The sequence below is a fragment of the Quercus lobata genome, chromosome 6, assembly GCF_001633185.2.
Source record: "Quercus lobata isolate SW786 chromosome 6, ValleyOak3.0 Primary Assembly, whole genome shotgun sequence".
NCBI classification, from domain to species: domain Eukaryota; kingdom Viridiplantae; phylum Streptophyta; class Magnoliopsida; order Fagales; family Fagaceae; genus Quercus; species Quercus lobata.
Genome location: NC_044909.1, coordinates 8,027,511 through 8,041,451, shown reverse-complemented (window position 1 = coordinate 8,041,451; position 13,941 = coordinate 8,027,511). Strand labels below are relative to the sequence as shown.

At 37.2% G+C, this 13,941-nt stretch overlaps 1 protein-coding gene and 1 non-coding gene across 2 annotated transcripts; both read right to left on the bottom strand.

The window, feature by feature from the left end:
* Positions 1-2,705: 2,705 nt before the first annotated feature.
* LOC115994715 (GTP-binding protein OBGC, chloroplastic) lies at positions 2,706-9,795 on the bottom strand. The gene is made up of 7 exons (XM_031118945.1): positions 8,608-9,795; positions 6,578-6,851; positions 5,778-6,069; positions 5,469-5,628; positions 4,213-4,321; positions 3,422-3,574; positions 2,706-3,187 (listed from the first exon to the last, which is right to left on the bottom strand). Exons 1-6 carry the CDS (start codon positions 9,735-9,737, stop codon positions 3,479-3,481), a joined length of 2,061 nt encoding a protein of 686 aa, XP_030974805.1. The 5' UTR covers positions 9,738-9,795; the 3' UTR covers positions 2,706-3,187; positions 3,422-3,478.
* Positions 9,796-13,104: 3,309 nt separating this feature from the next.
* Positions 13,105-13,176, bottom strand: TRNAN-AUU. Its single transcript has one exon. It is a non-coding gene; the product is annotated as a tRNA-Asn (tRNA).
* Between the last annotated feature and the right edge of the window lie 765 nt (positions 13,177-13,941).

The following is a 13,941-nucleotide window of genomic DNA, read 5'->3' as shown; positions in this document are numbered from 1 at the left end:
TTTGGGCTTCCTTGACCCATTCTATTGCTTCCGAGCTTCCTTGGCCCATCTCATCCTTTCGGGCATCCTTGGCCCATTTCCTTTCCTTGGGCATCTTCGGCCCGTTTCCTTTTTTTGGGCATCCTCCCCTCATTCCAATTCTTTACTCCCATAGGCCTTTGCTAAGTCTTTTGGGCTTCCCCGGCCCAAAATACCATATCCTTTACTTTCGCGGTTCATGGGCTTCCCATCAACCCCTTACTTACTTAATTTATTGCTTCGGGCTTCTTTGGCCCATTCTTGCTTGCTTTCTATTTCATATAATGCTCATGGGTTTACTACTTCTTTTCTCTGTGCTCCTTTAGGTCCGCTTGCTTTCTTTGAGGCCCATTTATTATTTTCTAGGCTTATGATCCATTATTCCTGCCATTCAGGTTTAATGGTTTTTTTCTCAATCTACTAACTATTTGTCTCCAATATTGTGATGCCCTAATTTGATTGATTGTGTGATGTGTGTGGGTGTGTGATGAGTCCCACATCGAGTATTTATTGGATTGAACTGGGTTTTATTAACAACTTCAAGGAGCCTCAATTGTGACTAGTTCTTTTGAGGTATAGTGCAGATGTGACTAGCTCTTTTCCTTGGGTCGTTACACATATTGTTGGACTTCTTCCTGCTATTGGACCTCTCTACCAAAGTGGGCATCAACAATATTCTTTGCTCAAAGATTGGAGTGAGAAGAAAATCTTCTTTTATTATTAGCATGACCAATAAAATAACGTCTTAACAAGTAATTGAAAAAAAAATTAAAACTTGATCCCCTCCAATTGAAAATGTTCTATGTCACCACTACATTATAGGTCACTCTTTTTAATATTTTGAATTTTATATTCACTTGTCCTATGATGCCTACATGTCTCTATCATTTGTGATACTTTCCTCCAGCTGCAAAAACTTTCACAAATGTATCTTCTTCTTTTTTAAAGAATAAAATATATCTTTTTATACATAATCTATATATATATATAAAACCGAAGCCTCTGCTGGCACCACAATTTTCCACGTCAGCACAATATTTAAAAAATAAAAAATAAAAATAAAAACATTATAACACCTCAAAACCCTAGCAACCTTACCCCTCTCTCAAGTTAAGAAATATAAAACTACAGTTTCTGCAAACTCTCTCTCTCCAAACGTAAATATCAAATTCAACCCCTTTAATTTCTCTTTATATTTTTGAGGCTTCTATAGAGTTATAGTGAGTTATGCTGATTTTGTTTTTTTTTTGTGTATGTATAGATAGTCATAATACTCCGGTATTCCAAGAAAAGTTTGTGTTTTCGTTAATTGAAGGCCTTAGAGAGATAAGTGTTGCAGTTTGGAACAGCAATACAAAAGACGATTTCATTGGTAGCGGAAAGTAATTACTCTGTCTCATATTTTTGTTTTTTGAATTGATTTTGTGTGCTTTTTAGACCCTTTTGGATCAATTTTGTTAATTGGGTGTTTTTTTTTTTTGATAGGGTCCAATTGGGGAAGGTTCTTTCAAAGAGTTACGACGACTGCACTTGGTATCTGTATACTAATAGTGGGGGGTAAGTGCTATAAATTACTAACTCTTTTAAGTGTATAATCTATTTCTAAAATTATCTATAATATTTTGTCCTCCGAAAATTTTATCTCTTTAATTTTATTATATTGTGTTTCTTAAGTTATAGACAGATTTTCTTTGTTTCTTATTTTCAATAATAAATCATTTTATTGCAATACCGGTAATTGTTTGAGAAATCCAATATGTTCTTATCTCTATAGAATAGAGAATAGTAGAAGCCAATTTTATTACAACTACTTAATTCCGTACAATTACAAAGTATAGCATGAAAGATAATGGAATTAATTGCTGTAATTTTTATTTTCTTTCCATGTTTTGAATTTCCATATTTTTATTGTTGATGAGAAATTAAGGCTTAGTTGCACAATATGTGTAAATTTTTCAAAAGGCTACTTTAAATAGTAAGTCAATGTGTCTCTTATATTTGGGTATTAGTTAGAATTATTTTCAAATTATTGTACCAATAAAAGTGAATGTGTATAAATTTTGTTTAACTATCCCGTGCATCGCACGGGATAGCGACTAGTAAAAATAATAATTCTCATTTGTGTTGGCTTTATACACTAGGCCCTTATAAGATCAGAGAATTAGAATATAATTTTTTTTTTAATATTTTAAATATAATGTTTATTTGCGATTCTTGTAGTTGTGGTAACTTTTTTTAAGAATAAGAACTCCCCTAGAAAGCACGCCACAATAATAACGGGTTCAATACATATCCAACTGAATTTATGGTTTTACTTTCTAACAGCTCCGCTTCAACTCCATGAACGTCTTTCAACAAAAACTAACTCCATAACCAGGAATGTCATACATAACATCTATATGTGTGTGCATGTTTTTCGCTCAAATTTGGACTTCAATGGTGCCTCTGATATAACGGGATCATAGATGATTGACATGGACTGATAGACCCCGAGAAGAGACCTACCTATTAAGAGTGCAGAACTACCGATTCAAAATCAGCCCAAGCTAATTTCCGAGTGGAAGCTTCATGGTAATCTTTGAAGGGTTCATGCCAAAACCAAATGTCATGGCAGTTGTTGAAGCCCACAAGATTCATTGATTTATTAATACTATTGAAAGATTTAAACCATTTTTTTACACCCTAAATAAAAGAAAATAATTTGAACCACTCTATTGGATGTACGTAATTCACAGACATAATATCATTAATTCATTATTACACACGTTAAGCTTTCAGATTTTTTTCGTTTATTTTACGAAATGATCTTACAGATTCAATACAAACCTTTAAAAGGACGCCAATTGGATTGCAGTTGTAAGTGCGTTCGAGCAACTTCATTATATAAAGTTGCTTGGTTGTTCATCCAGTGTCTGCGTGTGCTTCGGCTACTGCGTTGCATAGAACTTACAAAATGATCATTAGCTTCAGGAATCTTGCTTAATGATTAAGCACTACAAAATGCAGTATCATGTCATGCTGAAATGCTAACTGGTGACTCATCTGCATAAAACTTCTGTTCTTCTAGCTACTCTAGTATGCTTTCAACCACCTCATCCTTTGTGTCGGTAAAATTGGTAGCATTCAGCATCATCTACCCCTTGTCTAGCACAGCACATCAGTTTCACAACTGCCACAGATTGAAAATGCCAAACTGGTAATTTTGCTTTTTATTTCACAATTTGTAGCCAGCAAAGGAAGGATAAAGGCAAAGGTTCTTTGCCTCGGCCATGGTTAGCTAACATAGAGCCATCATTTTCATAATTCCTAAATTGTAACAAGTAATGGCCCGGAAATAAACATATTGTTGATTTAATTCTTGTCACTTAGTGGATAACAATTACTCTTGAAACAAAGAAGTTACCTGGGCTATACCCTGCCATTACAAACATTCAATTAGCAGTAATGGAACACAGGTGAGTTACTTCCATTGAGGCCATTTGATTGAATCAACTGAATCTTTCTTCACATTTGATAGACCGGAAATGTTGGCAGAATGGCGCCACACCATCTCCATCTGGCAGCAAAGAACATATGGCCATTGAAGTCTTACCAATAATGCAAATTTGAAAAAAGAGCTTCAATTTGATCATGGAGTTTGGCCTTGGATAAAATAATATGAATAAGATTTACTCTAGCTAAGAAATTATATTGATGTTCATATTGTTTGTTTTCACTTTAAAAATGAAAATACTGTCACCTATCATCATGACAAAGCTGTTTGTATAAATAACAGGCCACTTATACTCCCAAGAAATAAGATTAAAAGTAGTTGACTGTGTCTTACTAGAAACACATGACCCTAAGGTGTCTGCAGCAACAAATCATGACAGAAGCTTGCCATGTTGGCATTGTCATTTGTACAATTGTGTGTGTGGTTGGATGTGTAAGTACATCGTTTTGTGCTGCAATAAGTCTAGTGACAACTTTTTTCACAACTGCTGATGTGGCCTATTGTGATTGGTGCATTATCAAAATGGTATAAATGGTGGACCCATGTGTGGTTATTCTAATCACAAAAGGCCAACTTAGCAAGTTGTGAACAATATAGTGAAAATTTTTGTCTCTAGCATTGCTCTTTGTGCTAGGGTGAGGCATCACAATGACTAGGAACATTTGCTGTTAACAAAAATACAAAAGGCAGTACAAACAGACCTCTCCAATAATCACAGTGTCACCTTCCTTGACACCAAGTTTGATGAGAGACTTATTCACACCACAAGCCTCAAGAACATGTTGAAATCTTATCTCAGAGTCCATGTACCTGATCCAAATGTAAACATATTTTCACATGATGCATCCGAAACATGGCAGAGACAGCATCTGACCCTTTAATGGACAATATTGATACAGTAGGTCAAGCATACTGCGATATTGACATTTTTATGTGGAGAAAAAAAAAATGAAAGATGTCAAATCAAATAAAGAATTGCAATTAGAAGTGGTGATAAAGGCATTGAGTCTACTTGTGCAGATCAATGTTGGCAAATCTCTTTTTTCATTCATGTCAAATTTTTCCAAATCCTTGGAGCAGAGCATACAAAGCAATTAAAGAGGTTCAAACAATGAAACAACATTCAAATTTAATCTGCATGCACAGCATTCCGATACATCGAAACAACTCAAAGAGCAATTAAAATAGGAATATCATTCTCATTGTAAACCCATGTTTCAATACTCAGGCCTTAGTAACTTCTTCAGTTAATGCAACCAATTTAAACATACTTTCTAACACAACACACCCCCCCCCCCCCCAATCCGGAAAAAAGAAAATGGATGAAGTGGTGTATGTCTGTGAAAGATCCAGTCCCTGGTAGGTACTGAACAAAAAATATAATTTAAAAAAAAAAAACCATTAATTTTATTTGGGAAAATTACAATTTAAACCCCATGTTGTTTGACGGCCATATGGTCCATATCAAAATTTAGTGGTTAAATGAATCAATTGAAAGTTTTTGCACTAAATAGTGATAAGGCCAAACCACATGGAAGTGAATTATAATTTATCCATTTACTTTCTAATCAAAATGGCCAACCATGCCTAATATTGCAGGTTAGAGCTCAGGCATTCCTGTTGAATCTCCACTGGAGACAGAGAAATGATGTCCAAAACTGACCACTAAGGGTTTATGCCATTACTTTGTCTGGCCTGAACGTCACTACCTTGCATGAAAACTAGAAGTCGATTTTAGTTTGAAGCAATGACTATAGGAAATATATGCAGCATACTGCATTTTCATTCTTCAGTATTAAGTTATGACATTACATGCTCTATAATTTAGAATTTAAACTCCGCAAAATGATGAAAATGTGATAAAATAAGGCAAGACAGACTCAATGGTCAGCCTAAGACAAGGACTGGAAGAAATTTACAAAAAGGAATATAAGAAAAGTTGTAATAGTTAACCTACCGCCAGTTTGTCATCTGAACAAAACGCTGTAATCCAGATCCAACTACATGCCAAGTATTAGAACTGCTGTCGTGAAGGATCTCAAAGTCATTAATAGAGGCACTTCGCTTTTTATTTACCATCTCAGCTATACGGTTCAAATTTACCAGATCTTTTGGACCTGAAACATGTGCAATGAACTTGTGAAAACAACCTATGTATCACATAAGGAATACAAATTGTTACATGTAGATAGCATTTAAATATTAAGACATGGTTGAGGAAATATGATAATAAATTTGATGAATGAAAACAAGATAAAAGTTTAACCTTCAAACTCCTCTTTTTCCCCTTTACTCTTCCGTAAAAGCTCATAAGCAGCACAGATCACTTCATGAGTGCCCTCTCTTTTCACTGCACTCATGCAAAAAGGTTCAATCCCACGATTTTCTAGCGTTTCCTTGAATGATGGCCACTTTTCATATGCTTCTGGAAGGTCCATTTTGTTGTAGGCAACCACATAAGGCTTTTCAGAAAGTTCAGGATTAAAGAGTTCCAGCTCTAGTCGAAGTGCATCAAACTCAAGTTCTGGCTGCAGTCCTGAGCCATCGACAACATGTACCTAAAAAGTAACAAAAGTTCTATTAGTCTACAAAAGATTTCATAACACCTACCCCCTCTCTCTCTCTCTCTCTTTCATTCATGTCCACCGGCGTGGAACAAACTAACTACAGGGTCTTTTATTTTCTATATTGGAAAAGGGGTTGATGGTGATGAGATGCCAATATGAGTGAAATACAGTGAAGGAATTGAGCGTTCTTACTTCATTAGTGGAACTAAGTACAAACAGCAATCTAATGATTTCAATGATGCTTTAAAGCTTGAGATGGAAGGGTAATCATAACAATAATAAATCCAGAGAAGGTAATTTAAGAACCTAGATCAGGAGCATACAAATGTCTATCTATTGGCCCACAACATGAGATGAGATGAGATGATGATGATAATTAATAAAAAGATTAAAGTACAAAAAACAAGTTTTCATATTATGCATGTTCTGTAATAATGCTCTTGAATATTTGATTACTTTATAATTGAAAAAGTGGCGATTCATGATAGAAAGCCTGTACCAGAGCAGAACACCTTTCAGTATGTCGTAGAAATTCATGACCTAAACCAAAACCCCGGTGTGCTCCTTCAAGTAAACCAGGCAGATCCGCCACAACCATTGTAGAATCATAGTCAAATGAAACTACTCCCAGATTAGGAAGTAAAGTTGTAAAGGGGTAATTTGCTATTGTTGGCTGCGCTGCACTTATCACACTCAAAAGTGTGCTTTTTCCTGCATTTGGAGCACCCACTATTCCAACATCTGCAACCAGCTTTAGCTCCAACTCCAACCACCTGATCAAGAACACCATTATTCCTACTGAGTACATTGTGAGGGGTGGGGGGAGAGGGAGAGAGTGACCATCACATAGAGATATTAACTACTCCTAGCTTGGGGCTTATGTGTAAAGGTAAGTTAAGAACTGCAAGAACTCCTTCAAGCTCTACAAAATACAAAGATTGATGCAACTAAGTCTCATTTAAACTATCTGGGATCAAGTAACAACTACCAATTATTCAAACTCAAAATTCACAAGTAAATTAAGGTAAAGACTACACAGAGGACCCACTTTTATGCTAACATGCAATTCACCCTTATGCTTTCATGTATAGTTCTCAAACATGTGCCTTCACAAACTTGTTGAACTCATTTTTGCATCACACCATCAAAAACCCAAAGTGTTCCTGGAAGTCTAAAAATACTGCAGGTTAAATTCAAGACTCCACCATTGATGTAGCCATGGAAGATTAATTTGTTATACTTCACAAATTCATCAATTCAAGATTTATTTTATTGGGTCAATGTGTGAAGTCCAATTTAAGCAATAATTGTACGGTCATAACTTCTGGTTATATGTATCTAGGGTTAAAATAGCTTTCAATTTGGATTTTTATTTTATAAGTATTCTAGGGGTAAGACAATTTTTAATTTGGGTTCTAATTTCTGCAAATCCTGTGAGCTAAAGAATATTTTGATCATTTTATTGAGTCTATAATTATTTAAGAGATTCTAAGTAGCCTAGATTTATTCCTCTGAGTCCAAGTTGGTCTTTTATTAACTTACTGGGTTTTTAGTTTAATAGTCTAGTTAGAAGTCCTAATACTACTAGTACTCAAAAGAAGATGAAGATGATTAATAGAACAATTGAAAGTTTGATTATTGGGGCAAATTTACTTCTTCTTTTTTTTCTTTTTCTTTTTTTCCTCTCATTCTCTATCCCCTTTCTCTTCATTTTGGCATTTTTTCATTATTCACATCACTGTTCATACACACAAACAAAGTCCAAGGTCAATTATGGTAAAGTTTGTCAAGCAGTCTTCTCAAGATTTAACGCTAGGGCTGCCCTTAGACCCTAAATAGACGTTAGGTGCATTTTTTCGAAGGACAGAGTTTATTTCCAAACCAGTTAGGAGAAAACTTCCTTCAACCTATTAGGTGGCATTTCAAAGGAATACCCACATGTACTTTTAGTCACATGACCTATTCAATGAGTCATATAACTTATTTTAATAATTTAATCAGTCATGTGATTTAATGCACATGGATGGTTTTATGAATCGCCACCTAGTAGGTTAGAGGAAATTCATCCAAAACAATTTGAAGGAAAACTCTGTCAATTTTTTTTTTTTTTTTAAACATGCCACAAACTAAGAGCTAAATCAGCTGATAGTAACTAGTAAGTAAGAAAGTTCCACCCTCGTTAGCGTTGTTTGTTCCTAAAATAGAGCTACAACATACATCATCAAAGTATATCAAATAATTCACAATTAATTTCACCATCAAACCAAAAACAAAATTCAAGCACACAAGAACAGAAACTGAATTCCAACTATCCAATCCCTATCCCCCACTTAAAAGATCAATCACCATTACATCACCAAAGTTGTGATCAGCCATATGTTTCAGTTTAAAAAGTGTCAATATGCACCAATGTGAACTGAGGATTACAATCCTAACTCATGATTGCAGTTCCTAAAATCCTATCCATCCATTATAAACTAATCAACATTTAAAACAATAAAGCATCTTAATCCAACAAAGAGCACTCACATTTCTGGGCCGGCTTCGCCATTCTCAGCAATCCTCGGCACCTTATTAGTCCCGGATCTAAACGAGGCGTTCCCTCGGCCGCCTCTCCCGCCGGGCAACAACAATGCCCGTTGCCCTGGATGCAACAATTCCAAAAGCAATACCTCCTCTTTACCAGCCTGCCTAATCACCGTTCCGGGCGGCACTTTCACCACCACATCCTCGCCTTTCGCACCGTCCTGCGACCTCCCCTGCCCGTGGCTCCCCTTCAACGCTCGGAAATGCAAGCTGTTTCGAAACGGCAACAGCGAGTTCATCGAACCGTCGACTTCCACGTACACATTTCCACCTCTGCCTCCGTTGCCGCCAGATGGACCTCCCAACGGCACGTACTTCTCGCGGCGGAACGCGACGACGCCGTTTCCGCCGTCGCCTGCCTTGACGTAGATTTTCGCGCGGTCGAAACATCGCATCACCGCCGGTACTCCTTTCTCCTTCACTTCTCCTTCTTCGAATTCGCCCTCGGTGTCATAAATATTCACGGATTTGCCATCGTCTTCGTCGTCGACCACATAGAGTTTCGCCGAAACTCCATCCTCCTTGACTATTCCTTTATAAACACCATCGCGATCTTTAACATTTACGCCTTTGCCACTCTTAAACCTTACTACCTCACTATCTTCTTCCACTTCCGATTCGTATTCTTCTTCATCATAATCCGAATCGGAATCATCCTCAAACAACTCAAGTTCACCATAATTAAGATTCAAATTACCATTCACACCTTCCTCTTCGACTTCGTCTTCGTCTTCGCTAATCAAATCGGGAATCTCATTCTGGATTTTCGGCAAGGCGGAGTCCGCGAGCTTGACTACGGAGGAGAGATTAAGGAAAGGGACTGAGAAATCTTCCTTGGGAGGGAGGCGAGTGTAGGTGGTGGCTTCGCCGCCGGGAGAGAGAACAATCGGCTCCGGCGGGGACTTGTAGCGATTGGATTGGGTCTTGAACTTGTTAGGGTTTCGTAGCGGTTGCTTTCTCTTGGAATTGGAATTGGAGAGCTTGTGAGGCTGAGGGTTGTGAGTTTTTGGGCGAGCGAGAGCGTAGGGAGAGAATAAGCCCGTTGAAGAAATGGAAGCAGCAACAGCAGCCATTTTTAGTTTTGGCTCAAATGAAATGAAAGAAGCGGCAAAGAAAGTGTTAGGAGTTTTTAAGTGCGCTATGATTTTGTGCGAGTGTGAGAGAGATGGATAAGGCGCCACCTGTCGGTGTCAAGCGTGGGCGTTGACGACTATTCGGCATCGTTTTGTTTCTAATTTTTTTTTTTTTTTTTTTTTGGGGAAATGATTCATGTCTAAATTCAAACATATGAAAACCAAAAAAGAAAAAAAAAGAAATTTAAACCAAAAATAGAAACATCTCTATATAATACATAATATAATATAATCGTGTGGACAAGAAAACCGAGCACGTTTATTTGATTATGGGTCATGCCTAAGGACGAGCAAACACCCAAGGATGGTTAAAAGGTTTGTATAAACCTAAGTCAATAGGCTGTGGAGAAAAGAGGACAGTGACGAGGTAATTGAGGTTCCCAAGGAGCCGAACCACCTTAGGGGAGCTTTAGGGAGTAAACCATTTTGGGAAGATAAGTTTCAGGGAAGTAGCAGAGCTAAGCCTATAACAACAAGATAAATATCTGAGAAGGAGATTGTCATCACTACATTAAATGCACTGCACCAAATGAACTAGCTGCATTTATGGAGAAATGACATCTAAATAGTGTCATCCCAACTCACAACTCCTCAGAAAGCTTCTAGGAGGTCCAAATGGGACAAGCATCCAAGGGATTTCTTAGAAATCAACAGGTGGAGGGCTAAGATGTAAGGGTAAGGGACTATATAAGAAAATGACCACCATAAAAATGGGGCATGTAATCGGAGAAAATGGGATATACTTGTATTCCACAGAAAACTTGATTAATATAAGAACATCACATCCTCAGATTTGACCGAGGAATGATATTTCCATCACTTTGCACATTTAATCACGTTAGTTTGGATCCTATTCATAGAGGCCTGCATTCAATTTGTTAAGTAACTTCATGGTAAAACCCACTCTCTATCAAATTCATTGTTTTGGGTTTATTGGGTTGCCATCCACTGTTCTTGGTGGATTGAGGTTCTAAATAAAGTCCTTAGAATAATAATTGATGGATATCAATTGTCCAAGCACCAAAATACTCAAACCGCTTTCTTAAATCATTCAAGTGTTTGAATGATGGAGTAGCAACGAAGTTGCAATTAATGAAATTCTAGTTCTCCAGCATGAGATCCATGCCCCATTACCAAACATCTCAGATCATAGGCAGAAGCTTTGTGATTCTTGACTCCCATTAATCTCACGTCTTCCATCACATTTTAGTTATGAGAAATGTAGGAAATCAAGGGAAGATAGCCAGACATAACCCTTATATAAGCTTTAGATCATACTCATGAATGACTAATAAAACCTTAAAATTGTTGTGTTTCATACTTTCTTGGGTCAGAGAAACTTAGGCTAGCACCATATTGGTACTCTTTGTTAATGTGGCTTTCCTTTTTAGATCTTCTAACACTTAAGAATGGATGAGTGGCTAACTAATTTTCCTTGCATCAAAACTGTAAGGGAGTTACCCCACTACATACTCTAATACAAAAAAATAGAGTGGTGCATTGTGAATAAAACGCTTAAAGATAATTACTCACAGAAAGGGAGACGTCAATTTAAAATAATCCCTACTCCATTGTAATTATGATCACAATACAATGAGGAAAAAGAAGGAGACGATGAATGAACGAGCATTGAGAGTGCCTTTCCCTAGAACAAGAGGATCGAGTAGGACGCACCTCTAGTGTACCAGTTATCGTGCCCACAGTAAACGCTAGGTAGCCAAGTGCGGAGCCGATAACTGTTGAAAGCATCTAAGTAGTAAGCCCACCCTAAGATGAGTGCTCTCCTATTCCAACTTCCCCAGAGCCTCCAGTAGCATAGCCGAGACAGCAATGGGTTTTCTGCTCTTGTGGGGATGGAGAGACAGAAGTTTTGAGAATTCAAGAGAAGGTCATGGTGAGACGAGTCGTTTATCATTACAATAAGTGTCAAGTGGAAGTGCAGTGATGTATGCAATTGAGGCATCCTAATAGATCGGTAGACTTAAACCTTGTTCCTACATGACTCGATCAATTCGATCAGGCACTCGCCATCCATTTTCACTGTTCAACTCTTTGACAACACGAAAAACCATTGTTCAACTCTTTGACAACATGAAAAAAACAAAGGCCTCCGCCCTTCAATCCCTTGGATAGATAGAAAGGGGGTGCAGAGGCCTTTGGTGCCCTTCTAATCAAGAATCGGGGCCTCACAATCACTATCCAATATGCTTTTCTCTCATGTCTTTATTCGTTCATGGTTTGATATTCTGGCGTCCTAGGCGTTGAGGAACCACACCAATCCATCCTAAACTTGGTGGTTAAACTTTACTGCGGTGACGATGCTGTAGGGGAGGTCCTGCAGAGAAATAGCTCGACGCTAGGATGATAAAAAGCTAAACACCTCTCATTCTTATTACTTTTCAATATGAAAAGAAAGAAAAAAAAATGAAAAGGTCGTCTTATTCAAAACCCCAATTATGAAACCTCTTCTCTCCCACTTTACGCCTCAGAAAGTACCATTCTTATAAAGAGAGAGGCGCTTTCACATCATCTTAACCTGAAATGGTTGGGAAAGGAGAGGTTTTTTTTTTTTTTTTTAGGGTACTCCCGGGAATAGATCCAGTGGAGACGGGGTGGGGCCTGTAGCTTAGAGGATTAGAGCACGTGGCTACGAACCACGGTGTCGGGGGTTCAAATCCCTCTTTGCCTATAACTAGCGAAAAAAAGAAGGGCCTTTACCCCTAGAGTAGGAAAATCATGATCGGGATAGTAGACCCAAAGCTATGGAACTTGGGTGTGGGTCTTTTGTCGAAATGTAATGGCCTTACTTTTTCTTTTTATTTATCGTTAATTTAATGGTGTATTAATTAAATATAGTATGTAAACCTGAATCAGCAATTTTTTGTTTTTTTTTGTTTTACGGCTCGTAATTCTTCCTCAACCAAGCTTAAGTAGAATAACAGAGCAAGTTCAAGTATACAAGTATTAATAGAATAGCAAAAATGCATTCTTCGTTATTAATACGTTTGCTCGCGGTAATTGTGGCCTTTTGGGAGAATGGATAACTGCATCAAAGATGCACTTGCTAGTACTAGTACATCTGAGAATTCTTAATTGGCTAGTTGTAAATAGCTCTAGACTGCGAAACAAAGGATTATCCCGGACCTATACCGAGGTATTGACGGTGATTCCCCAATATTGCAGAACATAATGTGATACGATGAGATAGAATACAATAGAAACAAAGACACGAGGAACAAGTTACCTACTCTTAACGGTCAAAGCAAACCCTTTCATTCTGAATTCTTTAATTCGAAATGAATCAAATCTCCCCAAGTAGGATTCGAACCGACGACCAGTCAGTTAATAGCTAACCGCTCTACCACTGAGCTACTGAGGAACAACAAGAGATTGATCTTATAGAGTTCAGTTCTTGTTCTTAACCCATGACCAATATGAGCTCGAAGTTTCCTTCATAACTCTAGGAACTTCTTTGTAGTGGCTCCGTTCCATGCCTCATTTCATAGAGATCCTCAAAGTGGCTCTATTTCATTATATTCCATCCATGTCCCAATTCCATTCATTTACTATCCCTTTGGTGTCATTGAGATAAGAGATGTCATTTCTAGTCTATCTATTTCTATTTCTATATATATGGAAAGTTTTAAAATCATCATATAATAATCCAGAAATTGAAATAGAAAAGAAAAAGGGAGGTTTGTGATGATTTAAAATCTTTTATACTAGGTAATCCAATATCCTTATGCATGAACATAATCAATTCAATCATTGTAGTTGGACTCTATTATGGATTTCTGAACACATTTTCTGTAGGGCCCTATTATCTCTTCCTTCTCCAAGCTCGGGTTATAGAAGAAGGAATCGAGAAGAAAGTATCAGTAATAACTAGTTTTATTACGGGACAACTCATGATGTTCATATCAATCTATTATGCGCCTCTGCATCTAGCATTGGATAGACCTCATACAATAACTGTCCTAGCTCTACCATATCTTTTGTTTCATTTCTTCTAGAACAATCACAAATACTTTTTTTATTATGGATCTACTACCAAAAATTCAATGCATAGTCTTAGCATTCAATGTGTATTCCTGAATAATCTCATTTTTCAATTATTCAACCATTTCATTTTACCAAGTTCAAT

Coding starts and splice junctions, on each gene's coding strand:
- LOC115994715 (XM_031118945.1), bottom strand. CDS start 9,737: ATGGCTGCTGTTGCTGCTTCCATTTCTTCAACGGGCTTATTCTCTCCC. Junction 5,629..5,777: donor GGAAAAAGAGGAGTTTGAAG/GTTAAACTTTTA, acceptor CACATGTTTCAG/GTCCAAAAGATCTGGTAAAT. Junction 4,322..5,468: donor GTTCAGATGACAAACTGGCG/GTAGGTTAACTA, acceptor CATTTGGATCAG/GTACATGGACTCTGAGATAA.